This window comes from Eurosta solidaginis, chromosome 1 (genome assembly GCF_040869045.1).
Source record: "Eurosta solidaginis isolate ZX-2024a chromosome 1, ASM4086904v1, whole genome shotgun sequence".
NCBI lineage: Eukaryota > Metazoa > Arthropoda > Insecta > Diptera > Tephritidae > Eurosta > Eurosta solidaginis.
In genome coordinates this window covers 78,276,278-78,304,227 of record NC_090319.1, presented here as the reverse complement: position 1 = coordinate 78,304,227, position 27,950 = coordinate 78,276,278, and the positions used below count along the sequence as shown (strand labels likewise).

Genomic DNA, 27,950 nt, shown 5'->3' with positions numbered 1-27,950 from the left:
TTGTTTTCACTGCTGCTTGCACCCGCGAAAAAAGCCAACAAGTATAGATGAGGGTGTGTATGCAGCAATGCTTTGTGTAGGTATATTTAAATATGTTATGAATAAATAAGTAATGTTTAATTAACTTCAAAAAAAGTTACAAATTTCGGAAGATCCAGGAAATTGAAAGAGTACAGACACAAATTGTAAATATGGTCTTTTTAAGTTTAATAAATGTAATTAGTTTCTTACAAAAGATGTTTTTCATAATTAGTCCATACATATATTGTTGTAGCAGTGCCACACACAAAATGACCACACATATCTTTAGTGTAAGTGGCATCATCGACATTCGTGCTCAGAATTTCTGCGTATGTATGTATGAATTTACAATGTTCGCGAACGAGAAGTGAGAAAGAATAACATTAGATAAAAGGAACTAAAGGAACAAATAGAACCGAAATCGAAGATCTAGTTCACTTGTTCAGTTGAGAGACCCGGTCAATTGAACAAGTTCAGAACGAAACGACCCAACTCTACATCCTGGGATCTAAAATTTTTCTCACAAATCGCACACACAAGATTGCGCATTGCGCATGTAAACATTACTCTGTATTGCGATGCGAAAGAAAAAATACGCGAAATCGCAAAATCGGTACTCTGTATCTTGACATTCGCATGTATATTTTGACTTTCGCATTCACATTTTGCCCATTCGCAATTTTTCTCCCTTTTCGCATTGCCGGCACTCTGTAAAGCGAAAGCGAATGTCAAACAGCATTCATTTTCGCATTTTTCTTGCTACAAGTAATAGGCATTCGCATTGTTCAAATATGTAAGTATTAATTGATGATTTTATAAATTGATATCTTTATATTCATTTAAAAATATATAGGACAACTCAAAAAACAAAACAAACACAAAAGCAACAATTTGTAATCCTAGTGGACTTAAAATACATAAATAAATAACAATTAAATCGAAACCACTTTTTTATAAAGCATTTCTATTTGAAATCATGTCATTTTTTATTTGTTCTCTGATACAACTAGCAATATTTCCCATTCTATGATTTTCCACGTTTTCTGTATTTATCACGTTCACTTCTTCCAGTTCAATTTCTGAACTGGGAGGATTTCTTCATTTAAATCAATCCTTTCTTCATTTAAATCGTTCGATAATGCTACAGAATCCTTTTTTTAATTTGTTCAACAAAAATTAATCGTTTGCCGAAATTGTAATCGCCTTGTTTCTTTTGTTCTCTTTCTTTGAGTTTGGTCAGTGATGCATACTCAAGCAAAAAATTAGCGAAAAATAAAAAAGCGACATTGTTAGCGATGCGATAACGCTACAGAGTTCCAATTACCTTTCGCATCGCAATTTATTTTCGCATCGCACTGCCTTTCGCATCGCAATACAGAGTAGGCCCCCAGGGTGTTTTTTATGGGCAACTTTTACGTCATTTTCCTTTAGCTCTTGTTTTTTTTCTCTCTTTCTTTCATTCGCTCAAGCAGTCAACTGAGACGTAGATGCGTAGATCGAAGCAATTTTGAACTCATGAATGCGCAATCTGGTTAGGTGATTTGTGAATTTTTCTATTGTATTTTGTGCTTCCAATTAGAGACTACACTCTAGAGATGGTATTTTTCTATTGTTCATAATTACCGACTATAGAGAGAAAAGTTTACATGGGAAATCTAGTTCTTTAATTAACGGTCAGGAGTTCGGTACGAAATTGAAGACAATCTCGTTATATGTAAACTACTACTTTGGCCTACGCTAACGGACACCATATTTGACGGAAATCTATCAATGGTCTGTCAGATAAGGGTCAGTTGGCGTTAACCGGCGAGCATGAAAACGGAATGGGAAAAATAATTCCTCCTAATACGGCTTCAGTACTGGTGTAAATGTGTAAACTATATTTCAAAATACTAACGAAATACAAGAAAAATACAATCTAGTTCATTAAAAACAAACGAGCCAGTTTGTATTTCGATAGGTTTTTTGACATTTTGCCGTTTTTTCTTTATTTTTTCTGACAAATGAAAATTTTGTTTTAGTTTGAAAATTGTGTGCATAAAAACACAATTAAAATCAACTTTCTTGTGAAAAAAGTGAACCATTAGAGACCGAAATAATTTTCGCGTGTTATTTGCATTGTTTTTATTGTTAAAAATGTTAATGTAAAAATAAAATGTAAAACATAAACAAAAACATGTCAAACTCACTAATTTTGGGGGGAATGGTGGTCTCGCTTTTTCATGATAGAAATTGTTTTATGTTTTGAAGCACTTAGCACATACGTTAAAGCCTGAACATGGTCGATTTTTGCGCCGTTTTGGCGCTGGTGTCTCTGAAATAACTCGCGATGGAAGTTTGCCTGCCACAATGAACGCAAGAAACTCAAATTTGTATTTGTTTTCGTTGATCAAATTTTAAAAATAACATTTAGTTTGAATTTGGAAATATTTTTCAAAATTAAAATATAAATCGATGTATTTCGTACACCATTTAGGAGATTGGAATTGATAGCGCATGGAAAAATCTAAGTTTGTTGCTTTGGTGTTCAGGTTACGTTGCCTGAGGATTGGGAACATAGCAATAAAGACGTATGTGTTCAAAGTCAGGGGTGGCTTTCCGTTATTCGATATCGAACAAGAACGAGTATGAAATGATCGTTTTCGCAAAATGCCGTCGCGACGTACCCAACGTTCGATTAAAACTGTTCGATACGTAATTACTTATCGAATTGCATTTCCTAATGCCTATATGACATTACTCCATTTTGTCTTGGATTCCAAGCTAGAAAAACTGACGAAAAGTTTATCGGAACTTCAAAACACAAAAACAATTTCTATCATAAAAAAGCGAGACCACTAAAATTAGTGAAGTTGACATGTTTTTGTTTATGTTTTACTTTTTTTTTTACACTAACACTTTTAACAATAAACACAATACAAATAACACGCGAAAATTATATCGGTCTCTAATGGTTCACTTTTTTCACAAGAAAGTTGATTTTAATTGTGTTTTTATGCACCAAATTTTCAAACAAAAAACAAAAATTTCATGTGTAAGAAAAAAATAAAGAAAAAAACGGCCGAATGTCAAAAAAACCTATCGAAATACAAACTGACTCGTTTGTTTTTAATGAACTAGATTGTATTTTCCTTTACACAAAAATAAAGTAGTGTCATATAGGTATAAAGACAAAGTCAGGGGTGGCTTTCCGTTATTCGATATCGAACAAGAACGAGTATGAAATGATCGTTTTCGCTTCGTCATAAGTTTTTGCGTCGTTTTGGCGCTGGTGTCTATGAAATAACTCGCGATGGAAGTTTGCCTGCCACAATAAACGCAAGAAACTCAAATTTGTATTTGTTTTCATTGATCAAATTTTAAAAATAACATTGTTTAGCTTGAATTTGCAAATATTTTTCAAAATTAAAATATAAATCGATGTATTCCGCATACCATTAAGAGATCGAAATTGATAGCGCATGGAAAAACCTAAGTTTTGTAACTATTTTGTTGCTTTGGCGTCCAGGTTTCGATGCCTGAAGATTGGGAACATAGCAATAAAGACGTATGTGTTCAAAGTCAGGGGTGGCTTTCCGTTATTCGATATCGAACAAGAACGAGTATGGAATGATCGTTCTCCACAACACAAAATGCCCTCGCGACGTGCCCAACGTTCGATTAAAACTGTTCGATGCGTAATTAGTTATCGAATTGCATTTCCTAAAGGGCCCATTAAACTTCCTTAACGTTAACACCATAGTCATAACCATATTTTTACTTATCCATATCAAATTGGCATCAGTTATTTGTGCCTTAACCTAAAAATCGTAAAAATTTCATAAAAATGAAGAAAACGCAAAAAGTTACAAACATATACCACAAAAAATAAATCTCTTAGTCAAAACGTATCCAAAACAATAAATAAAATCTACAAAAAGTTAATAAATTCTCCAACTCAAATATTTTTAGGTTGTGGATATGGCGAAAAACCAAAAACCAATTGGTTGGCTATGATATGGTTATGGCCTTAGCGTTATGGTATGGCACCTTTAATCGATTACATTGATTTCCATAAGGTTGGTTCGATCAGCTGTGTTATCTGGTTATGGATAAGTTTGGATAATTGGCCCTTAATGCCTATATGATATTACTCCATTTTGTCTTGGATTCCAAGCTAGAAAAACTGACGAAACTTTATCGGAACAGTTTTTAATGAACTAGATTGTATTTCGTTAGTTTTTTTAAATATATTCTTTGCACACTTACACCAGTACTGAAACCGTATCAGGAGGGAGGGCGACAAAAAATGTAAGAGAAAATACGAGAAAATAAAGTAGTGCCATATAGGATGAATTTCATATAAAAACCTATAAAAAAGGCACATTTTGAACCCGACCCCCTCAGATTTTGATGAAATTTTGCATAGAGGTTCACTTTACCTATACAAGCAGAACTTCATTTTTAGAAATTCCTTTTTTGAAAAATTGTGGGCGTGGCAAGGCGTCAAAGTTGTGAAAAATACGTAAAAAATTACGGTAATATGTACTTTTGAGCTGTGATAACTACAGAGCGGCTCAACTGATTTCAAAAATCTTGGTACCATTGGAAAAGTAGTCGGATCGGCTTTCGAAAATTTTTAAACTTGGAAAAAACTTCAAAAGCCAAGCGTTTTAAAAAAAAATAAAATTTTTTTTAGAAAGGTCTATTTAATATATATAACATATCCAAAAACTAAGATGGCGTTTTTTTTGTTTTTTTTTTTAATATTTTATAGTTTTTTCCAAGTTTAAAATTTAATTAAAAAAAAAAATTCTTTTCAGTGTAATAAAAAATTTTTAGTGTGTGTATTTTCAAAAGCCGATCCCGAATACCTTTCCAATGGTACCAAGATCTTTGAAATCAGTTGAGCCATTCCGTAGTTATCACAGTTCAAAAGTACGTATTACCGTAATTTTTCACACATTTTTCACAACTTTGACATCTTGCCACGCCCACAATTTTTCAAAAAATGAATTTCTAAAAATGATGATCGCAACATGAACACCAAGACGACTATAAAGGCGAATGTGTTAAAGCTTTTAATATATGTGACTGCAGCTTTAGAGATAAAAGCACTAACGTGGCAGCTCTGATTTTAACAGCTGTTTATCTTTTGTGGCTGCAACGAGTATACGACTATCTCTTTTGCACTAAATGCAAATTTAATTTTCTTCGTTAATTTTCCTGGTTTGAAAAAAAAAACTCACCTCTACTGAATAACTTTATAAATTAATATTTAAAATATTATTCCAATAAATGAACTTAATTATAGATTAAGCTGCCGCCTAAACCGCCATCAGCTAGTAAGAAGCTGCCAGCTATGCCAGTTATATCAACTGTATCGTCCTTGGCAAGTGGTGAAACGGAAACAATGATTGGGAGCGTAACCGTACGCCGTGGAAGAATACGGGGTCGAAAGATGGATTCACCTCCACCGGCTCCTCAATTGCCTCCACCGCCTTCGACAACAACAAACAATGCTCCCAATAGGGGCCGTCCGAGGAAACAAATTGACTATTCCGCTTCGCCATCTCCTCCACCATTGGACATACTACCCCCACCGCCACCACCAGCATCAACATCAAAATCAGTTGGTAAACGCGGCCAAGCTGCACCAGTTGCACCTCCCCCTAAAATTGTTGAAAAGGTTGTACCCGAAACAAGAATTATTGCAGTACCGCCATATCCACCCGCAGTGCGTAATGTGCAGACTAGTTGCAAACCACAAACTGTTACAGTTGGTTTCCAAACTACACCAAATACAATAAATGCGGCATCACAAACGGGAAAAGATTACTCTAATAAGGTGCTTATTCCAGTACCAGTGCCTATTTATGTACCACAACCAATGTACATGTACTCGGCTCCGTTTCCTATACCAATACCAGTTCCATTACCTATACCAGTACCAATTTTCATACCGACTACGAGAAATTCAGCACAGGGTATCTTGAAAGAAATCAAGAAAATTCAAGATAAAATGCCAGCTGATCCATTTGAAGCTGAATTGCTTATGATGGCAGAAATGGTAGCTGAAGAAAAGCATGAATCAGATTCAGATTCTGAAGACGAAGTAAAAACGGAACCCAATATCTTACCTATACAATACAATAATGATGTGCAACCAGTGGAGGTGACAAATAATTCGTATGGTGAAGAAGTATTACAGATGGCATTGAAAATGGCAACTGGTGAATATGATCAACCTGCAGTTGATTTAGAATCAATGAATACAAGTGATCCTGCAATGGGGCATGATGATTCTATGATGAGTGGACACCATATGCAACAAACGCACCATTTATTGGAAACGCAACGGTTTGTATAAAATATATAAATATTGCTTTGAAAAATTTTGAAAGGTTTTATTTTCTTATTCCACTCATAACAGTGGACGTGGCCGCAAGCGTGGAGGCATGACTTCCCCAGTCTCACCGCGTACTAATAATCGTTCGCCAGTGAAACGTTCCAGAATGGATATGGAACAAGTTCAAACACCAGCACAACCCACACAGCCGGTAGAGAAACCTGATGCAAATATGTGTTTGAAATATACTTTTGGTGTGAATGCGTGGAAACAATGGGTTATGACAAAGAATGCCGATATCGAAAAGAGTACAACAAGGCGACGACCCTTCAAAACCGAATTATTGCAAATGACCGCTGATGAATTGAATTATTCGTTATGCTTGTTCGTAAAAGAAGTGCGTAAACCCAATGGTACCGAATATGCTCCCGATACCATTTACTATTTAGTGTTGGGTAAGTAATAAACGCCTTGGAAATTTCAGTCATTCATCATAAGTTCAACTTTCAAGAAAATTTAAAAACAAATTTCTACCATCTCCAACTCGCAATTCATTTTTCCCTATTGAAGAATATGTCTCAAAAACGGCATATCTTAGAATTCAGTTCAGTAACGCCCCAAATCCGAAATTGTTTCAAAAGCGCTCTATCTGAGCTCATAATAATAATAATAAATATATATAATAATAAACGCCTTGGAAATTTCAGTCATTCGTCATAAGTTCAACTTTCAAGAAAATTTAAAAACAAATTTCTACCATCTCCAACTCGCAATTCTTTTTTCCCTATTGAAGAATGTGTCTCAAAAACGGCATATCTTAGAATTCAGTTCAGTAACGCCCCAAATCCGACATTGTTTCAAAAGCGCTCTATCTGAGCTCAAATTTAATACATTCTGACATTAGCTGTGGTGATCATGAAAAATTTCTGAGTGTTATTCAACCTTAATTGTGAGATAAGGGGTTTTCGAAACAGATTCTGAAATAGGGCGTTTTCGAAACTGCAGTAGAATTAGGGTAATATTTGGCTGATCACTGTAGTGTATTCCAAGCGGAAGTTGCTGCGATTAAGGATTCGGTGGATGAGATGCTATCCAGTGCTACTACCAAGACGAATCTATACCAGGTGGTGGCAAAACGAATTCACTCAATTCACCGTGCACGCTTCCCAAGGCAATTGGTTCTATGTACCGGAGCGACTCGGGATTTTTCCCGACCAAGGACTGTCATTTCAGTGTGACCCCATCTAATTTGTTTCGCCCCTCCCACAAATTGTCATCCTCCCAGCAGCTCCTTGCAGCAGGACTGCTCCATATTCTCTTACTCCGGGAAGGCATCGAATCCAATCCGGGTCCGTCTCCTGACCCTGGTCCTGAGAAATGGTTTTGCTGCATCTGCCGGAAAAGAATCTTTTTAGGACGGTCATACTCTGTTCAGTGCGTCTCGTGCAAGGGATGGTTGCATCGGACAGGTTGTTCTGGGCTTGATCCCAAAACCCGACGTCCACGTAACTTTTATAAATCTTTTGTGGCTCCTTGCTCACGCCCAAGGGCGTCCCGTAGTCTACGCCTAAGCGCCCCCACTACCTTCCAGCAGCCCCGCTGCTCAGCAAGCCACAACAAGTACCCGCTGCTGCTCGCGCCCCACGGCGCCAACAACTCAAACAGCTGATACCACTCATAACTGCTGAGCATCAGCCCCTGCCCCGGTCTTCTCCCCCCTCTTTTCCGGCAGCAATCGTGCAGGTAAGGGAAACAGACTCTTAGTCCCTACCTCAGTTTGCACCGTCTGCCAGCACAGAATATATAGGTTTGCGACATCCGCCCAATGCAGCTCCTGCCTTGGGTGGTGCCACTTTCCTAGATGTTATGGTCTCCGCGACGGCAACCCCCCGACGGGTTTCATCGCGCCATGTTGTCAGGTCGCAAACTCAAATCATCCGGGTACCCAAATGCTTGCCCAAGCACGCCCAGTCCCAGGGCCACAACAGCAATTGTGTCCTGGCCTTCCACAACCCGTCACTTACCCCCAGAGTGGCGACGTCTCCCCTTATGCACTTCAGAATTCTGCAGTTAAACTGTAATGGACTAACTGGGAAGATTACGGAGATGGTCGATTTCATGAAGCGGCACAACATCCGCATTGCTGCGATTCAAGAGACTAAACTCACAGCAAGATCTGCATCGCAGACCTGCTCTGGGTATAACGTCCACAGAAAAGACCGCGAGAGCGGAAATGGAGGCGGTCTCGCGTTTATCATACACCACTCTGTGCAATATTATATATTTGATCCTGGCATCGACCGCAGGGACAATATCTTAGAACGTCAAGGCCTATCTATCCGGTCAGGCGATGCAAACCTAGAAATCATCAACATCTACATCCCTCCTGCCACCTGTTGCCCCAGTGGATACCGCCCTAATATCAGGGCCTTACTCACTGGCAACAATCGCATTATCTTAGGCGATTTCAATGCCCATCATGATCTATGGCATTCAAACTTGCGGGCGGACAGTAGGGGTGAGATGTTGGCGGATCAAATAGAAGAAACGACGTTCTGCACAATAAACGGAGACGCCCCCACACGTATGGTAGGAAGCTGTCACAGCTCGCCAGATATCTCAATCGTGAGCGCAGAACTCGTAAACTGCGTCAACTGGCAGCCGATGGTAACATTGGCATCCGACCACCTGCCCATACTTATTTCGCTTGAGCGTACCGCCGACTTCATCGTCACTGAAAAACGCACTTTCATGAACTTCAAAAAAGGAAAGTGGGAAGAATATAAACCCTTTACAGACAGCGGCCTAGCTGCCCTCCCAATCCCGACTGATGCCCGCCAAGGGGAGCGTGCCTTCCGTAAGGTCATTAAATCCGCCTCGGCACATTTCATTCCCGCCGGGAGAATTCCCGAAATCCGGCCGCACTTCCCGGCGGAGGCCGCAAACTTAGCGAGAGAACGTGACCTTATAAGACAACTTGATCCAGGCGACCCCCAAATAAGGGATATAAACCAACGCATCAGATTGCTTGTGGATGAACACAAGCGGGCGAAATGGGAGGAGCACCTAAGAGGCTGTAACCTCTACCGGTGTGGGTAAACTTTGGTCCACCGTAAAGTCCCTATCGAATCCGACTAAGCACAAAGACAAAGTTTCCATCGCCTTTGGCTACAAAGTGCTGTCGGACGCGAAAAAATGCGCGAGCGCTTTCTGCCGACAATATATAATGCATCCTACGGTCGACAAAGATAGACGGAGAGCCAATAGACACGCACATAAACACAAATTCAGCGCGTCACCAATCACCATCACCGCTAAAGAGGTTGAGGACGCCATTGGTCGTGCTAAACCATCCAAAGCAGTGGGCCCAGACGGCATAGCCATGCCGATGCTTAAAAGCCTAGGGAAAGAGGGTTTCAAATATTTAGCGCATGTCTTCAATCTGTCTCTTTCCACCTTTGTCATACCTGAGAAATGGAAAATGGCCAAGGTGGTCCCGCTACTAAAGCCTGGGAAACCAGCTAACATAGGTGAGTCGTATCGTCCGATATCCGATTAGCACCCAGATAAATTGCGGTTTAAATCAATACCCCCACCATAGAACAGTACTGGTAGCGCTAGACCTATCAAAAGCTTTTGATACGGTCAACCATGGCTCGTTACTGCAGGACCTGGAAGGGTCTACCCTTCCCCCATGTCTTAAAAGGTGGACCGCAAATTATCTGGGTGGTCGGCAGGCATCGGTGCAATTTAGAAACGAAACATCAAAACCAAGGAGAATTAAACAAGGGGTGCCACAGGGTGCTGTCCTATCCCCACTTTTGTTTAATTTCTACATATCTAAGCTACCTTCACCACCGGAAGGAGTCACAATCGTTTCCTACGTCGATGACTGCACAATAATGGCCACAGGCCCAAGCCCAAAGATCGATGCGCTATGCAATAAAATAAACGGCTACCTCCCTGATCTCTCCAGTTTTTTCGCCTCGCGAAACCTGGCATTATCACCGACTAAATCTTCCGCGACCTTATTTACAACATGGACGCCCCAAATGTCGACATCCACGTCGATGGCACTACGCTACCGACTGTCCTACACCCCAAAATCTTGGGTGTGACGTTTGGTCAGGATCTACATTTTGGTGAGCACGCAGCCGCAATTGTTCCGAGAATTCAGAGCCGTAACAAAATCCTCAAATCCCTCGCTGGCAGTACTTGGGGAAAAGATAAAGAAACGCTCATGACTACATACAAAGCAATTAGCCAGCCGATTACAGGCTACGCGTCACCCATATGGTCGCCAAGCCTAAAAATCACCCACTGGAAGAAACTACAGGCCTGCCAAAATACTGCTCTCAGAATCGCCACGGGCTGTCTTCTTATGTCCCCAGAACACCATCTGCATAATGAGGCGAGAATACTCCCCATCAGGGAGAGAAATGAGATGCTGACCAAATAGTTCCTGTTGAATACCCAGAAACCTGGGCATCCCAACAGACATCTGATTGATGAACCAGCACCGCCTAGGGGCTTAAGGAGTCATCTCCGTAAGCATTTTGAGGAAATACGGCACCTGAGAACCCAACCGTATGAAGTGAAAAACACAAGCAGGTCCTTGGTGAACTCCATAAACAGGCGTCGGACCTTTATACCGGGAATTGCCCGGTGAATCCAGTACTTAACGAAAATTATCCAAAACTTGCGGAAGAGGAACGCATACTCCCCAGGGAAACGCGTGTCACTCTAGCTCAACTTCGTTGGATACTGTAACAGGTTAAACTCTTACCTATCCAGAATCAACCCCGACATACAAAATGTATGCCCCGCTTGCAATGTGTCCCCACATGACAACAACCATCTCTTCAATTGTAATGTGGAACCAACGCCTCTAACACCCCTTTCCTTATGGTCCACCCCTGTTGAAACGGCAAGTTTCTTTGGACTCCCGTTAGAGGATATTGATGACAATTTGTGATCGGTCGCGGCTATTAGATGGGGCGAGCATTGCTACAACAACAACAACAACAACAACATTCACCGTGCAGAAGAATATCAAGTTAAAAGAAAATTTTCATAGATTTCTATTAACAGGCATTTGTTGTACAAGGCTTTGTATGGAATTATCAAGAAGAAGCAATCAGTTGATGGGATAACAATACCTGGTACTGAATTGGCCTTGGCTACTACGGTTGGGGAATTTAACTTCTACTCTGATAGCCAAGCGACTATCAAGGCCTTGAGCTCAAGTACAGTGTGATCGAGGGTGGTCTGGGAGTGCCTGACCTCGCTTGCAATTGCACGAATTATTTTACAATTAAGATTATCTGGGTCCCGGGCTATAGTTATATCCCTGTCAAGCGGATCTCTTAGCCCGCATCCGTACAACTGAACCGGATGAAGATGGCTGTACGGATTTCGGAATTCCGCTGGCCACCTGGTGATTGCTCCTCCATAGCTGGGCCTAGAGTCAGATCAGCAAACGTAGGGCGAACACCACGTCTTGCAGGGTAGCAAGATCTTTCTGGCCGAAAGTGGATGGCAGGATGTCTGCTGAAATAATTGGGTTCACTAAGGCTCACCTATCAATGGTCAAGGGGCTGTGTAGCGCAACCCTTCAGGTTGCCAGCGCAATATATAGCTTCTCCAAACCAAATTGCCAACCTCACCTATCCGCGGCGAATCCTGTTTCACTAACAGACGAGGCTCTGGCGACCCTAAGTTCCTCATAGAACTTGGGGTTGGGGAGGGAGGGGATGGCCTGAAGGTTTAATGTGGCCACATAAATCGTTCGCGAGATGGTCGGGCTAGCACCTTAATGGTGCTGTGGTACCAGTTGATGGGATAACAATACCTGGTACTGAATTGGCCTTGGCTACTACGGTTGGGGAATTTAACTTCTACTCTGATAGCCAAGCGACTATCAAGGCCTTGAGCTCAAGTACAGTGTGATCGAGGGTGGTCTGGGAGTGCCTGACCTCGCTTGCAATTGCACGAATTATTTTACAATTAAGATTATCTGGGTCCCGGGCCATAGTTATATCCCTGTCAAGCGGATCTCTTAGCCCGCATCCGTACAACTGAACCGGATGAAGAATGAAGGATTTCGGAATTCCGCTGGCCACCTGTGGATTGCTCCTCCATAGCTGGGCCTAGAGTCAGATCAGCAAACGTAGGGCGAACACCACGTCTTGCAGGGTAGCAAGATCTTTCTGGCCGAAAGTGGATGGCAGGATGTCTGCTGAAATAATTGGGTTCACTAAGGCTCACCTATCAATGGTCAAGGGGCTGTGTAGCGCAGCCCTTCAGGTTGCCAGCGCAATATATAGCTTCTCCAAACCAAACTGCCAACCTCACCTATCCGCGGCGAATCCTGTTTCACTAACAGACGAGGCTCTGGCGACCCTAAGCTCCTCATAGAACTTGGGGTTGGGGAGGGAGGGGATGGCCTGAAGGTTTAATGTGGCCACATAAATCGTTCCCGAGATGGTCGGGCTAGCACCTTAATGGTGCTGTGGTACCGGAGCGTACCGGATCTGTATCCGGCAAAGGACCATCACATCGATAACACTCCCCAAAGCCTTCGGGGAGCAACCTTATCGCTACAACAACAACAACAACCACAACAGGTGGAATCATCAAATCACTTTATGCTTGATTGCCCAGCTTTTGCCAGAACTACGCGAAAGTACTTCGGTCGCGACTCACTTGGATCTCCCGAGGTTTTATCCAAAGTTGAGATCGGTATCATTCGGAGCTTTATCTTTGCACCCAACGATTGTCTAAGTAGATAGATCTAAGTCACCGTTATATTTGGTGTATGTAGTATCTCAACGGACTTTCGTGTTGTCCAAGTAAGCTATCCTTATCAGGGCAGCTACCACCTAACCTAACCTAACCTAGAGTGATATTCCACTATGCAGTCGATATGCAGATATGGCTATTTAAAGTTTTCGAATTTTTTTTTTTGGTTAGGGCCTTTGTAAAAAACCTCCAAAATTCTTCACTCTATTTTAAATATAGGCCATCGACTTGTCCTTGGCGACCGACTACGTCAATCCTAATTGCCATGCCGCTAATTAAGTAGAGCTTACCCCTAGCGGGTTAGGGGATCAGAATATACCTGCGGTAGGTATGCCTGTCGTAAGAGGCGACTAAAATACCGGATTCAAGGGGCTGTGTAGCGCAACCCTTCAGGTTGCCAGGGCAATATATTGCTTCTCCAAACCCAATTGTCAACCTCACCTATCCGCGGCGAATCCTGTTTCACTAACAGACGAGGCTCTGGCAACCCCAAGCTCCTCATGGAACTTGGTGGTGGGCAGGGAGGGAATGGCCTGAAGGTTTAATGTGGCCACAAAAATCGTTCCCGAGATGGTCGGGCTAGCACTTTAATGGTGCTGTGGTACCGGAGCGTACCGGATCTGTATCCGGCAAAGGACCATCACATCGATAACACTCCCCAAAGCCTTCGGGGAGCAACCTTATCGCTACAACAACAACATAGAGCTCTTAAACCCACATAATCCCTCAGGCCAAGAATGGTATTGGAACGATGGCAAAATAAACTTTGATGTGGCAATGTATTTGATATATTTGTATTTGTATTTGTATTTATTAGGCAATTCATCCCAGCACAACAATTTGACAAAAATTATTTTACAGTGCTAGTCGGTAAAAGGCATAAAATAGGAACAATCTAATCTTGAAACTTAAAGCTAATGACTATGGCTAAGAAAAGGTTACAACAAATAATATATTTAATAAATAGTAAATAGATAAATAAAGGAATGCTTTGAAGGAATCAGTATTTTAATTGTCTAGGTTATTATAGAAACTTGTTAATTCTTTATTGAAGAGCAGAGCATTGCTTATAAGCCTAAGTCTAGAAGGGAGCGAGTTCCAAAGACGTATGGAATTAATGAAGAACTGGCGATCAGATATTAGCATACGATGTCTGAAGTGGGTAAGGAGAACAGATCTAGACGACTGGAGAAAATTTAGCCTCCGATACAGATAGTCAGGTTCCTTCATATATATTAATTTATGTAGCGTGGTGAGCGTTTTAAGTTTAATAAGGTTATCGAAAGAAATGTTTAGCAACCTGTAAGCATGTTGAGAGACGTGGTCAAGTCTTTTCAACCCATAGACGTATCTAGCAATGTTGTTATACACAACATTAAGTTTCCTATTACATACATAGTCACAATTGGAGTAAACCTCACATCCATAAAGGAGCGTAGGTATTAAGTACGCTTTTGCTATTAGTAGACGAATATGTAACGGAGTAAAATATTGTGTAAGCCAGAGTGTACGAAGCATCCCATACACTTTTCCCACTGTGCGGAAGATGTGATCTTTCCATGTCAGGGTTTTGTTAAAAACTATACCTAGATTTTTTGCCGTGTCAACGTATTCTATAATAGTGTTGTCTAAAATTAAATTTTCCATTCCACTTTTATCTAGTGACCTTCTATGAATGACTATACATTTCGACTTCTTAGGGTTAAGACATAAGCCGTTCATAGAAGCCCACGTAACAATTTGACACAAATCGTAATTTAAGTTATTAATACATGAACTGGTACGATCACTAGGACAGCACATATACAATTGTACGTCGTCAGCATAAATGTGAATATTACAATACTTGAGAACACCAGGCAAATCGTTTATATACAAAACAAATAACAGGGGACCAAGGATTGAGCCTTGTGGGACTCCTCTTAAAACACTGACGAAGTCAGACTTTCTGCTACCAACACTTACTGCCTGAGTTCGGTCGGCCAAATACGATCTGATTAGGGCTGTTGCACAGTTGGAGAAATTAAATAGGTTGTCCAGCTTCTTGCAGAGAACGGTGTGGTCGACCGAGTCAAACGCTTTTGAATGGTCGAGAAGAGTCAGGAAAGCAGTAAAATTTTTGTCAACTTGTTCTCGAATATCCTCTATCACCGATAGGAGCGCCGTTTTACAGCTACGATTCGACCTGAATCCAGACTGGGAATCTGTGAGAAGGTTATTATTCTGCACATAAGTATTTATCTGGCAGTGCAAAATTCGTTCGACGACCTTGGAAAGGAAAGGCAGAATAGCTATAGGCCTATACTCCTTGTTTTGCTTGGGGATTGGGATTACCTTAGCAACTTTCCAACATTTGGGAAATACACAGGACGTCAGCACAGAGTTAACCAAGTAGGTTAAGTGAGGAAGGATTTTAGGAAGAATTATTTTTAAAAATTTCGGACATATACCATCGAACCCCATAGCATTAGACTTTACTGAAAGAATGGCTTGAACAACATCACAATCATCGACACTAGCAAACTCAAGAGGACCAAAATCAACATTAGCGCGAATACAATAATTATCAGCACATATATTGTCAGTTGAGATTGGCAGATTTACAAAATTTATATTTATCTCATTAATGTCTACATCAGGGAGGACAGAAATATCACATTTGGATTTTCCGATACCAATATGTTTAATCGACTTCCAGGTTTCCTTCGAACTCAAAGCAGCACTAAACTTGTTATTATAAAATTTATGCTTAGCTGACCTAATGGCTTTGTTTGCAGCGATCCTAGCTGTTTTGAAGCAGTTGTGAGCCTCCAGGGTTTTGTATCTTTTCCATCGTGAGTAAGCAAGGTTACGCTGGTGAATTAAGTGTTTTAGATTGGCACTAAACCAAGGGGTATTATTGTGTGTAACAGCTTTGAGTTTCACTGGCACATAGTTGTCGAAAAGCCTAATAATATGGTTCTGTAGGAATGATGCCTGATCATCGACCGATGTCAGTGTACGAATCAAGCTCCACTTAACCGACTCCACCGCTGCATTAAGGGAACTGTAATCTATGCTTCTAAAATCACGATATGTAAAGGAACATTGTATGTGTGACGTTTGAAAGTTGTAACTAAGAAATATCAGATCGTGTTTTGAAAAGCAAGATGCCGACAATTGATCGTAGTGGAGCAATTTCACGGGATCATTCACAAAAAATAAATCCAGCAAAGAAGAATTTGAGTCAGTAAAGTGTGTAGGTGAAGTTAAATTGGTGGGAAAAAGTCCAAGAGACTCCATACTTAGCTTTAGAGTTGAGTCGACGAGAAGGTTGGAATTGAAATCCCCAGCGATGATTATATTATCATAGCTTATAAGTAGAGGCTCGAAAAATTCAATAACGCCAGAGAAGTCAACTCCACGATTAGGTCTGTATGCACAGCCGATAAGAAGCCTTTCATTATTTACAGAGAACACGTCTACGAACACATATTCGCCAAAATCACTTGGACTAGCACTGCAGCAAAGTTTACAGGATAAACTACTTTTAACATATATAGCAACACCACCACCATGACCACGTCTATCAGCCCTGAAAAGTTGATATCCATTTAGTTGCACCAAATCATTTTTGTGACATGAAGAAAACCAGGTTTCGGAAATACATATAACATCTATATCAGAACCCTCAGATATGAATCTCAATTCATCCAGCTTTTTATATAGGCTTTGCGCATTAAGATGGATGACTTTGAGCCCTTTAGTACGTTTGTTGAATACGCGCAACAGTGTATGTAAGCAGTCTTTGGAACTAGACAACCTATAGTCTAGGACCATCACTATATATGGGATATAAAGAATGCTCTGCGATGCGTAACAATAAAGACAACATAAGTGATTGTTTACAAGTATGATAGGGAGAGATAAAGACAGAAACGAAGAGACTCAAGAACTTAAGTAATATACCATACATAGAAATTAATTTATTGATCATTATTCGTTGGCGCATCATCAACTCGAAAGGAACTCGCGCTTTATTCGCCGGTATTCTCAAGACGCTCTAGAAAATCCAAGCTATGTATTGCTTCAGGGCTGGCGTTGGCTGTTCGTCTGATATGTACCAGACCCTTCTTAGAAAAAACCGCCACTACCTTCCTTTTCTTCTTTAGACGGATCGCTGCCTTGAAGATCGCATAGTTTTGCCTAGACAGCGAAGCATTTACATAAATCGGAGCATTTGAATTTATGCCCACATGAACTAATTGCAGACCCTTGATGTTTGGATTGTTTTGGCGCCTAAAGGTGCCTATACTTTTTAGCAATTTGTTTCTGTCTGTCGGCGACTGAAATTTGATTATTACGGCCGGATCTGTCACGCTGTTGTCTATTTTCCGTAGCCGAAAAATGCTCATTATAGGTATTGGTTGCAATCTAAGAGTGGAACAGAGGTGATGAAAGACACTTGCTAAGTTTTCTCCTTCCTTAAAGGGAATTCCGTGTACACGGACTTCACTTGCGGCAATATGGCTCTCTTGCTTTGACGCATTGTTTTTGAGTTTTTTTACTTCCTCTTCGAGATAACCAACGCGCTCGAACACACTCTCCAGCTGAGTAACTCTTGCATTAAGCTCACTGACCTCTTTCTTCAGCACCACAAATTTGTCTTCTAGTTTTTTGCATACGAATTCGATGAGCCTTTTTTCCGAGTCCAAAATTTGCTTAGCAATCAGATCGTTGAACTTGGCAAATCGCTGATCCATGCTTTGCATTAAACTAGGAGAGAAGCCGCTGATCCGTTGCACCTTTTTGGCGCTATCAATCTCGTTATTAAGGTCGTCACCACGACGTTTACCATTGACTTGATCCATGGTGTTCGAAAAAAAAACGGGCCAAAAAAATATTGCTCCAAGAAACTGGGTGGCAGCTCTAACGCAGCTTAGATTATTATGACGCAGGCTTCAAGTTTAGCATAGACGCAAACCACAAAATAAAGCTTGAAGCACAAACAAACTTCAGTGACTATAAAACTTTTGGCGGGAAGATACACAGTTGATGAAGGTGTCAAAGAAAACAAGTTGACTGACAACAACAAAGCAGGAGCACCAATCGCAATATACTGCCAAGTTAGTAAAGTTGAATTGGAGATCACCTGGACAGAGGATCTTACTTTCCACAGACAAATGTCACGTTTATTAATGTTTAGACACAGGTTGTAAGAATTAAGACTCACAATAAACAATGAATTTGGAAATTTAAAGAGGAGCACAAATTACTTTAGCTTTCACACACTAGGGTTTCTCTATCTCAATGGTTTTATTTTTTTATTTATTTATTCGCAGCCATATGGCCTATAATCCTTTTCATTTTATATAATTCGTATTAAATATATGTTTTGCAATAATTATAAGGTTTTTAAATTTCTTCAAATTATTGCACGTTTTAATATCTGCAGGTAGCTCATTAAACATTTTCAAGCCTTTATAATACAGATCTAGCTTTGCATTTTCTGTCTGGCAATGTGGTAATGCGAAATTGTGTCTATCTCTAGTAGGATAGGTGTGTGTATCACTGCTGTAGCTTAAGTTCGCTCTCAGGTAGTCCGGAAGTACTCCTGTCTTAATGTTGTATATATATTTCATTGTGTGAAAGATTAGTGGCTTTACTTCTTCTTCTTCTTTCGTTCCTTAACTCCTAATGGAGCATAGGGCCTCGACAACCGATTTGAATCTTATTCTATTTGGTGCTATCCTCGTGACATCACTCCACGTGTAACCTGCATCTTCCAATTCCTTATCGACAGTTCTACGCCAGGTTTTCGCTGGCGCCCCCGGGTCTTCTACTTCCCTGCGGGTTCCACCGCAGTGCTTGCCTTGCTATATTGTCTGTAGGCCTCCTAATCGAGTGTCCAATCCACGACCACTTGCGTTTTGCAATTTCTGTGGCTGCCTTTGTTTGGCTTGTCCTTCGCCACAATTCGTCGTTTGTTATTGTTTCGGGCCATCGAATTTTCAAGATTCGGCGTAGGCATTTATTAATAAAAACTTGCAGGCGCTTCTCGATTAAGCTTGAACTTTTCCACGTCTCACAAGCATAAAAGAGCACTGATTTAACATTTGAATTAAATAATCGCAGCTTATTTCTCAGTGATATATGACTGGACCTCCATACTTCTGTCAGTTGGCCGAAAGCCGCTCTTGCTTTATTTATGCGGGATGTAACGTCCTCGTCCGCACCGCTTCTGTTGGAGATAATACTGCCGAGGTAAACTGCGGATTCTACACATTCAATTTCGTTTCCATCGACAGTGAACATTGTTGGTCTTGCTGAAACATTATAACCGCATTTTATGATTTTTGTTTTGTCGGTATTGATACTTAGCCCGGCCCTTTTGGCGTATCTGTCCACGGCTTCTAAATTATATTGTAGGTCTGTGCCTCTGTGACTTAGCATACAGACATCGTCTGCATACTCTAAGTCTTCTAACTGACCGAAAGGTGTCCACTGTATTCCATGCCTTCCGGTTGTCGCACGCCTCATAATTTCATCCAATGCCACGATGAACAAAAGCGGAGAGAGTACACAACCCTGCCGTACACCGCTTTTGACATCGAAGGGTTCCGAAAGACATCCGTCGTGACTCACACGGCTTTTAAACTCGTCATACATGGCCTTTATAATGTTGATTATTTTAGTGGGCATACCTCGGCTTCGTAATACATCCCATATGAATTGATTGCCAAGGCTGTCAAAGGCTTTTTTGAAGTCAATTAGTAGTAAATAGGCGGATGTTCTATATTCGCAGCATTGTTCAACAATAATTCGAACAGTATTTATTAGGTTAACGCAGGATCTGTTTTGTCTAAAGCCAAACTGGTTTTCCCGTAACGCTGTTTCCACGGCCTCTTGAATTCTCGTTAGTAAAATCGTTGAGAATACTTTGCTGGGAATAGGGAGTAAAGTGACACATCTGTAATTGTTACAATCTGAATCACCTCCTTTTTTTTGGCACTTTCACAAGAATGCCTTCGTTCCATTGATGGGGGTAGGATTCTTCTTCCCATATCTGACGAAAAATTTGAAGCAGAGCTTCGGCTGCAGTATCTGGATCTGCTTTGAGGTATTCAGCAAATATGTTATCAATTCCTGGTGCTTTACCTTTCTTTAGAGACTTGATCGCAGTTATAATTTCTTTTTTGGTGGGTGGCGAACTGTTCACTTCACTAAAGTGGGGTTGGTTGCTGGAGTTTAAGATAATATCACTGTTGCCCGCGTCCTCGCTATAAGCACCTACAGGATTATTCAAAACATTCTTAAAGTGCTCCACCCATACCTTCATTTGTTGTTCACTGTTAGTGATAATGTTTCCATTTGTATCTTTAATTGGTTTTGGCCCCTTATAATGCTTCCCAGTGAGTTCTCTGCTTATACCATATAGTTCCTTCATGTTATTTAGTCTAGCTGCCGTCTCGGCTCGACTTGATAATGCGTCAACCCATTTTCTCTTATCTTTTCTAGCTGACTTCTTATTTGTCCGCATTTTTCTTTATAGTTTGCTGATAACTCTCTTGCTTCAACTGAATCTGTATTATTTTCCCATCTGAGAAGGGATTCTTTGATTTGTCGTCGCTGTTCAACTAGAGTCTACGTGGCGTTACTTAGCCATACTTTCATTGTTCTATTCTTGTATCCAAGGATGCTGCTACCAACTTCTTGATATATATTGCTAACCATGTTCAGCGCTTCAGTTGTACCATCATTTGTACACTCGTGCTCGAAACGTTCTCGCACTGCCGCATTGAAGTTACTGCGGAACTCCTGGTGCTCTAATTTCCCTATATCGATTTTCTTATTCATTTTCTGTAGACTTTTCTTTACTGCATTTACTTTGATTCTAAAACTACCAACTACCAATTGATGATCACTAACAATTTCCGCGCCTCTTTTAACGCGCACATCTAGCAACGATGTTCTCCATCTCTTGTTTATCACTATGTGATCAATTTGATTCTTGGTACGTTGGTCGGGACACGTCCATGTCGTTTTGTGGGCTGGTTTATGTGGGAATAAGCTTCCGCCGACTACCAAATCATATTCGCAGCAGAAGTCGATGAGCCTGCTTCCGTTGTCATTCCGGATACCAGGGCTGTGTTTACCCAAGTATATTTCCAGCCCGTCATTTTCGGATCCGACTTTGGCGTTAAGATCGCCCACCATCATAAATATGTCACCTTGCCGTACATATCTGTTTACGCAGCTGCTTAGCGTATCAAAAAACTCATTTTTTGTTTCCACACTTTGGTTCTCGGTAGGCCCATACACATTCATTATGATCAACTTCCTTGCCCTTGTACGTAGCATCAGGATCAGAATTCTAGGGCTTATTGGCACCCATTCAATGATGCTGTCTGCTATTTTCCTTGTCATTAGGATACCCACGCCACTGGTGTGACTCTCTCCCTCTTTTCGGCCTGAGTACAGAAAAGTTGTCTCTGGTCGTTTATGCGGCCATGTCCTGTCCATCTGCACTCCTGTATGGCTACTATGTCTAGTTTATAGCGCTGCATTTCCCTTCTCAGTTGTTCCAGTTTTCCGCTCTCATGGAGTGTACGCACATTCCACGTACATATTATCGTTTTCTGCTTCATTTTTATATTGCCACGGTTTCGAATACGATTCTGCTCGGTCGTCTCGGTTTCATTCATCGTAATATTTAAGCTTGAATATGGCACCTCCACATCCGATGTGCCAGCTGCCGGAGCAGAGGGATTGTGCAGCAAATGCTGGTTACCCCGTGGACAGTTGTTTCCGCTATCGTTTTGATTCATGCCAAAATATTATTTAACTCTTAATCAGCGAGTGATGAGCTCACGGATTGCTCGAATTAGGGCCGCCCCTTACATGGGGAACAGGCGCCCACCTGCCGGCTGCTTGGCTCCCAAATAGGCGCCAGGATTTGGTGGTTTATTAACGAAGTTGTCCTTCGACCTGTGTGGTCCGCGGGAGATATTTCATTTCTCTCCTACCACCCATAACTGGGAGGCATTCCCCTATCCGCCACCTGGGGACGCGCCCTCTAGGGATTTCAGGCTCCCCCGAGGCTTTACGTTCAGCCATTTAAGAGTGTTCAGCATTGATGAAATACGTGTGTCGTACCGCGGGTTGAGTATATGTCTCATTGCTCTATTTTGCATTTTTTGCAACTTGTTTATTTGTGAGTCCGATGTGATAAACAAAACACTGGCACAATATATAAAATGGGGTTCAATGATGGATTTATATACTAATATTTTATATTTCCTTTTTAAGTATTTGCATGTTCTTTTCTTAAATCCAGTTTTCTTTGAGATTTTACTCACTACGTAGTCAACATTATCACAGAATTTATTGTAAATTATGACGCCGAGATATTTGCTTTTGTTTACCTCCTTAATGGTTTCGTTTTTTATATTTAAAGTATGTGGTTCTAAATTAAGTTTATTTGATGTGGATATAACCATTTAATTAGTTTTTTCCACATTTACCATTAACTTGTTTTTACACAACCAAATTTAGAGAGAATTCAAGTCTTCCTGCATTTTTTCAAAGGCCATACCTATATTTTCTTCACTTATTGTCAACAGAGCATCATCTGCAAACAGTTTTATTTAACAGTTCTTTATTGACGAGGTAATATCATATACGTTGAACAGGATTTGCGCTAAGACTGAGCCCTGTGGAAGTCCTATGGTAATCGGCACGCTATCTGAAATTGCTTCATCAATCACTGTATATTGCTTTCTATTAGTTATGAAGCTTTCGAACCACTTCAGCTCAATACCTTCAATTCCGTTTCGTTTCAATTTATTTACCATCAGTTTCCGATCAATAGTTTCAAACGCTCTTTTTAAGTCAATGAATACCACTAATATAGTCTTTTTTCTTCGCATATCTTCTTTCCACTGAGAAATAACCCATGTAAGAGCTGTTTCACAAGAGTGTTTGTCATAACGGATTTCGCTTCCCAAGGCAGTCGGTTCTATGTACCGGAGCGACTCGGGATTTTTCCCGACCAAGGACTGTCATTTCAGTGTGACCCCATTTAATTTGTTTCGTCCCTCCCACAAATTGTCATCCTCCCAGCAGCTCCTTTTAGCAGGACTGCTCCATACTCTCTTACTCCAGGAAGGCATCGAATCCAATCCGGGTCCGTCTCCTAACCCCGGCCCTGAGAAATGGTTTTGCTGCATCTGCCGGAAAAGAATCTTTTTAGGACGGCCCCACGGCGCCAACAACTCAAACAGCTGATACCACTCATAACTACTACCTTCGTAGTAGAGTTGGTAGCAATGCTGAGCATCAGCCCCTGCCCCCGTCTTCTCCCCCCACCCCCACCCCCCCTGCCCCGTCTTCCCCCCCCCCCCCTCTCTTTTCCGGCAGCAATAGTGCAGGTCAGGGAAACAGACTCTTAGTCCCTACCTCCGTTTGCAACGTCTGCCAGCACAGAATATATAGGTTTGCGACATCCGCCCAATGCAGCTCCTGCCTTGGGTGGTGCCACTTTCCTAGATGTTCTGGTCTCCGCGACGGCAACCCCCCGACGGGTTTCATCGCGCCATGTTGCCAGGTCGCAAACCCAAATCCTCCGGGTACCCCAATGCTTGCCCAAGGACGCCCAGTCCCAGGGCCACAACAGTAATTGCGTCCTGGCCTCCCACAACCCAGGCGTAGTCACCCGTCACTTACCCCCAGAGTGGCGGCGTCTCCCTTTATGCACTTCAGAATTCTGCAGTTAAACTGTAATGGACTAACTGGGAAGATTACGGAGATAGTCGATTTCATGAAGCGGCACAACATCCACATTGCTGCGATTCAAGAGACTAAACTCACAGCAAGATCTGCATTGCAGACCTGCTCTGGGTATAATGTCCACAGGAAAGACCGCGAGAGCGGAAACGGAGGCGGTCTCGCGTTTATCATACACCACTCTGTGCAATATTATATATTTGATCCTGGCATCGACCGCAGGGACAATGTCTTAGAACGTCAAGGCCTATCTGTCCGGTCAGGCGATGCAAACCTAGAAATCATCTACATCCCTCCTGTCACCTGTTGCCCCAGTGGATACCGCCCTAATATCAGGGCCTTACTTACTGGCAACAATCGTATTATCTTAGGCGATTTCAATGCCCATCACGATCTATGGCATTCAAACTTGCGGGCGGACAGTAGGGGTGAGATGTTGGCGGATCAAATAGAAGAAACAACGTTCTCCACAATAAACGGAGACGTCCCCACACGTATGGTAGGAAGCTGTCACAGCTCGCCAGATATCTCAATCGTGAGCGCAGAACTCGTAAACTGCATCAACTGGCAGCCGATGGTAACATTGGCATCCGACCACCTGCCCATACTTATTTCGCTCGAGCGTACCGCCGACTTCATCGTCACTGAAAAACGCACTTTCATAAACTTCAAAAAAGGAAAGTGGGAAGAATATAAATCCTTTACAGACAACCGCTTTGCTGCCCTCCCTATCCCAACTGATGCCCGCCAAGGGGAGCGTGCCTTCCGTAAGATCATTGAATCCGCCTCGGCACGTTTCATTCCCGCCGGGAGAATTCCCGGAATCCGGCCCACTTCCCGGCGGAGGCCGCAAACTTAGCGAGAGAACGTGACCTTATAAGACAGCTTGATCCAGGCGACCCCCAAATTAGGGATATAAACTAACGCGTCAGATTGCTTGTGGATAAACACAAGCGGCCGAAATGGGAGGAGCACCTAAGAGGTTGTAACCTCTCTACCGGTGTGGGTAAACTTTGGTCCACCGTAAAGTCCCTATCGAATCCGACTAAGCACAAAGACAAAGTTTCCATCGCCTTTGGCGACAAAGTGCTGTCGGATGCGAAAAAATGCGCGAGCGCTTTCTGCCGACAATATATAATGCATCCTACGGTCGGCAAAGATAGACGGAGAGCCAATAGACACGCACATAAACACAAATTCAGCGCGTCACCAATCATCATCACCGCTAAAGAGGTTGAGGGCGCCATTAGTCGTGCTAAACCATCCAAAGCAGGGGGCCCAGACGGCATAGCCATGCCGATGCTTAGAAGCCTAGGGAAAGAGGGTGTCAAATATGTAGCGCATGTCTTCAACCTGTCTCTTTCCACCTTTGTCATACCCGAGAAATGGAAAATGGCCAAGGTGGTCCCGCTACTAAAGCCTGGGAAACCAGGTAACATAGGTGAGTCCTATCGTCCGATATCTCTCCTATCGCCAGTGGCAAAGACGCTTGAAGCCATTTTGCTCCCTTATTTCCAAGCAAATTTGCAGCTAGCCCCTCCTCAACATGGCTTCAGAAAACTCCATAGCACTACCACCGCGCTAAATGCCATTAGCACCCAGATAAATTGCGGTTTAAATCAATACCCACACCATAGAACAGTACTTGTAGCGCTGGACCTATCAAAAGCTTTTGATACGGTCAACCATGGCTCGTTACTGCAAGACCTGGAAGGGTCTACCCTTCCCCTATGTCTTAAAAGGTGACCCGCAAATTATCTGGATGGTCGGCAGGCATCGGTGCAATTTAGAAACGAAACATCAAAACCAAGGAGAATTAAACAAGGGGTGCCACAGGGTGGTGTCCTATTCCCACTTTTGTTTAATTTCTACATATCTAAGCTACCTTCACCACCGGAAGGAGTCACAATCGTTTCCTACGCCGATGACTGCACAATAATGGCCACAGGCCCAGGCCCAAAGATCGATGCGCTATGCAATAAAATAAACGGCTACCTCCCTGATCTCTCCAGTTTTTTCGCCTCGCGAAATCTGGCATTATCACCGACTAAATTTTCCGCGACCTTATTTACAACATGGACGTCCCAAATGTCGACCATTTTGAACATCCACGTCAATGGCACTACGCTACCGACTGTCCTACACCCCAAAATCTTGGGTGTGACGTTTGATCAGGATCTACATTTTGGTGAGCACGCAGCCGCAATTGTTCCGAGAATTCAGAGCCGTAACAAAATCCTCAAATCCCTCGCTGGCAGTACCTGGGGAAAAGATAAAGAAACACTCATGACTACATACAAAGCAATTAGCCAGCCGATTACGTGCTACGCGTCACCCATATGGTCGCCAAGCCTAAAAATTACCCACTGGAAGAAACTACAGGCCTGCCAAAATACTGCTCTCAGAATCGCCACGGGCTGTCTTCTTATGTCCCCAGAACACCATCTGCATAATGAGGCGAGAATACTCCCCATCAGGGAGAGAAATGAGATGCTGACCAAACAGTTCCTGTTGAATACCCAGAAACCTGGGCATCCCAACAGACATCTGATTGATGAACCAGCACCGCCTAGGGGCTTAAGGAGTAATCTCCGTAAGCATTTTGAGGAAATACGGCACCTGAGAACCCAGCCGTATGAAGTGAAAAAACACAAGCAGGTCCTTGGTGAACTCCATAAACAGGCGTCGGACCTTTATGTCGGGAATTGTCCGGTGAATCCAGTACTTAAAGAAAGGTATCCAAAACTCGCGGAAGAGGAACGCATACTCCCCAGGGAAACGCGTGTCACTCTAGCTCAACTTCGTTCTGGATACTGTAACAGGTTAAACTCTTACCTATCCAGAATCAACTCCGACATACAAAATGTATGCCCCGCGTGCAATGTGTCCCCACATGACACCAACCATCTCTTTAATTGTAATGTGGAACCAACGCCTCTAACACCCCTTTCCTTATGGTCCACCCCTGTTGAAACGGCAAGTTTCCTTGAACTCCCGTTAGAGAATATTGATGACAATTTTGGATCGGTCGCTGCTATTAGGTGGGGCGAGCATTGCTACATCAACAACAACAACATAACGGGTTTCCCATTTATTTAGACAAAATAGGTAAAACTGCAGTTAAGACCCAGCAGGAGTCGTAGTAGGATATCAGTATCGCAAGGTACATATGTGGTTATGCTCTAGCAAAACTGAGCCAAGATGTTTTTGTATTAACGACAAAGATACTTCCCCGAAGGTTTTGGACAGTGTTATCGATGTTGATGGTCCTTTGCCGGATATAGATCCGGTACTAGCCCGACCATCGCGGGAACGATTTGTATGACCACATTAAACCTTCTAGGCCATCTCGCCCCCATCCCCTAGTTCCATGAGGAACTTGAGTTAGACAGAGCCTCGCCTGCTTAATATGTGGATGATACATTGATATTTGTAACAGGATTCCCCTCGCGTAGGTGAGGTTGACAATTGGGTTGCGGAAGCTTTGTATTGCGCTTTTAAACCCCTGCAATGCCGAGCCAAGATACTCTTTTCTACATTCGTATTTTCAACGTCAAAATTGTATTCGCGAATGTGTAAACATATCTTATATACGTTCTTAAAGAGATGGTTTGTTGTAGCGATAAGGTTGCTCCCCGAAGGCTTTGGGGGGTGTTATCGATGTGATGGTCCTTTGCCGGATACAGATCCGGTACGCTCCGGTACCACAGCACCATTAAGGTGCTAGCCCGACCATCTCGGGAACGCAAAGAGATGGTAGTGCTTGTTTGTTAGTATAAAATGCTTCTGTCGTGCCTATACCTAAGGAGGACATTATTTGAGTTACTAGAATTAGTGAATAATAAATATATATGTGACCCGGTCTATGAAAAGGTGGCTTATGACTCAAAAAAGAAATTTCGAGAAACAGCTGTTAAAGATAAACAATGCATTTCTTCAGTTTCTTAGTAGTTTTTCTTTTGCATTATGAACAGTCATGCCCAAGGGCAAAGCACAAACCAGTTTCTGACCGATATTTTAGCTCCATTGCCATGGA

The 27,950-nt window shown here is 42.1% G+C and overlaps 1 protein-coding gene across 4 annotated transcripts in view; it reads left to right on the top strand.

Annotated features, from left to right (window-relative positions):
* Positions 1-27,950, top strand: part of woc (without children) — a 105,663-nt gene that overhangs the window by 65,583 nt on the left and 12,130 nt on the right. For all 4 annotated transcript variants that reach the window (XM_067758552.1, XM_067758550.1, XM_067758536.1 and 1 more), the window contains exons 6-7: positions 5,315-6,360; positions 6,434-6,804. In XM_067758552.1, the coding sequence (XP_067614653.1) occupies positions 5,315-6,360; positions 6,434-6,804 (1,417 nt within the window). The remainder of the gene's footprint in view (positions 1-5,314; positions 6,361-6,433; positions 6,805-27,950) is intronic.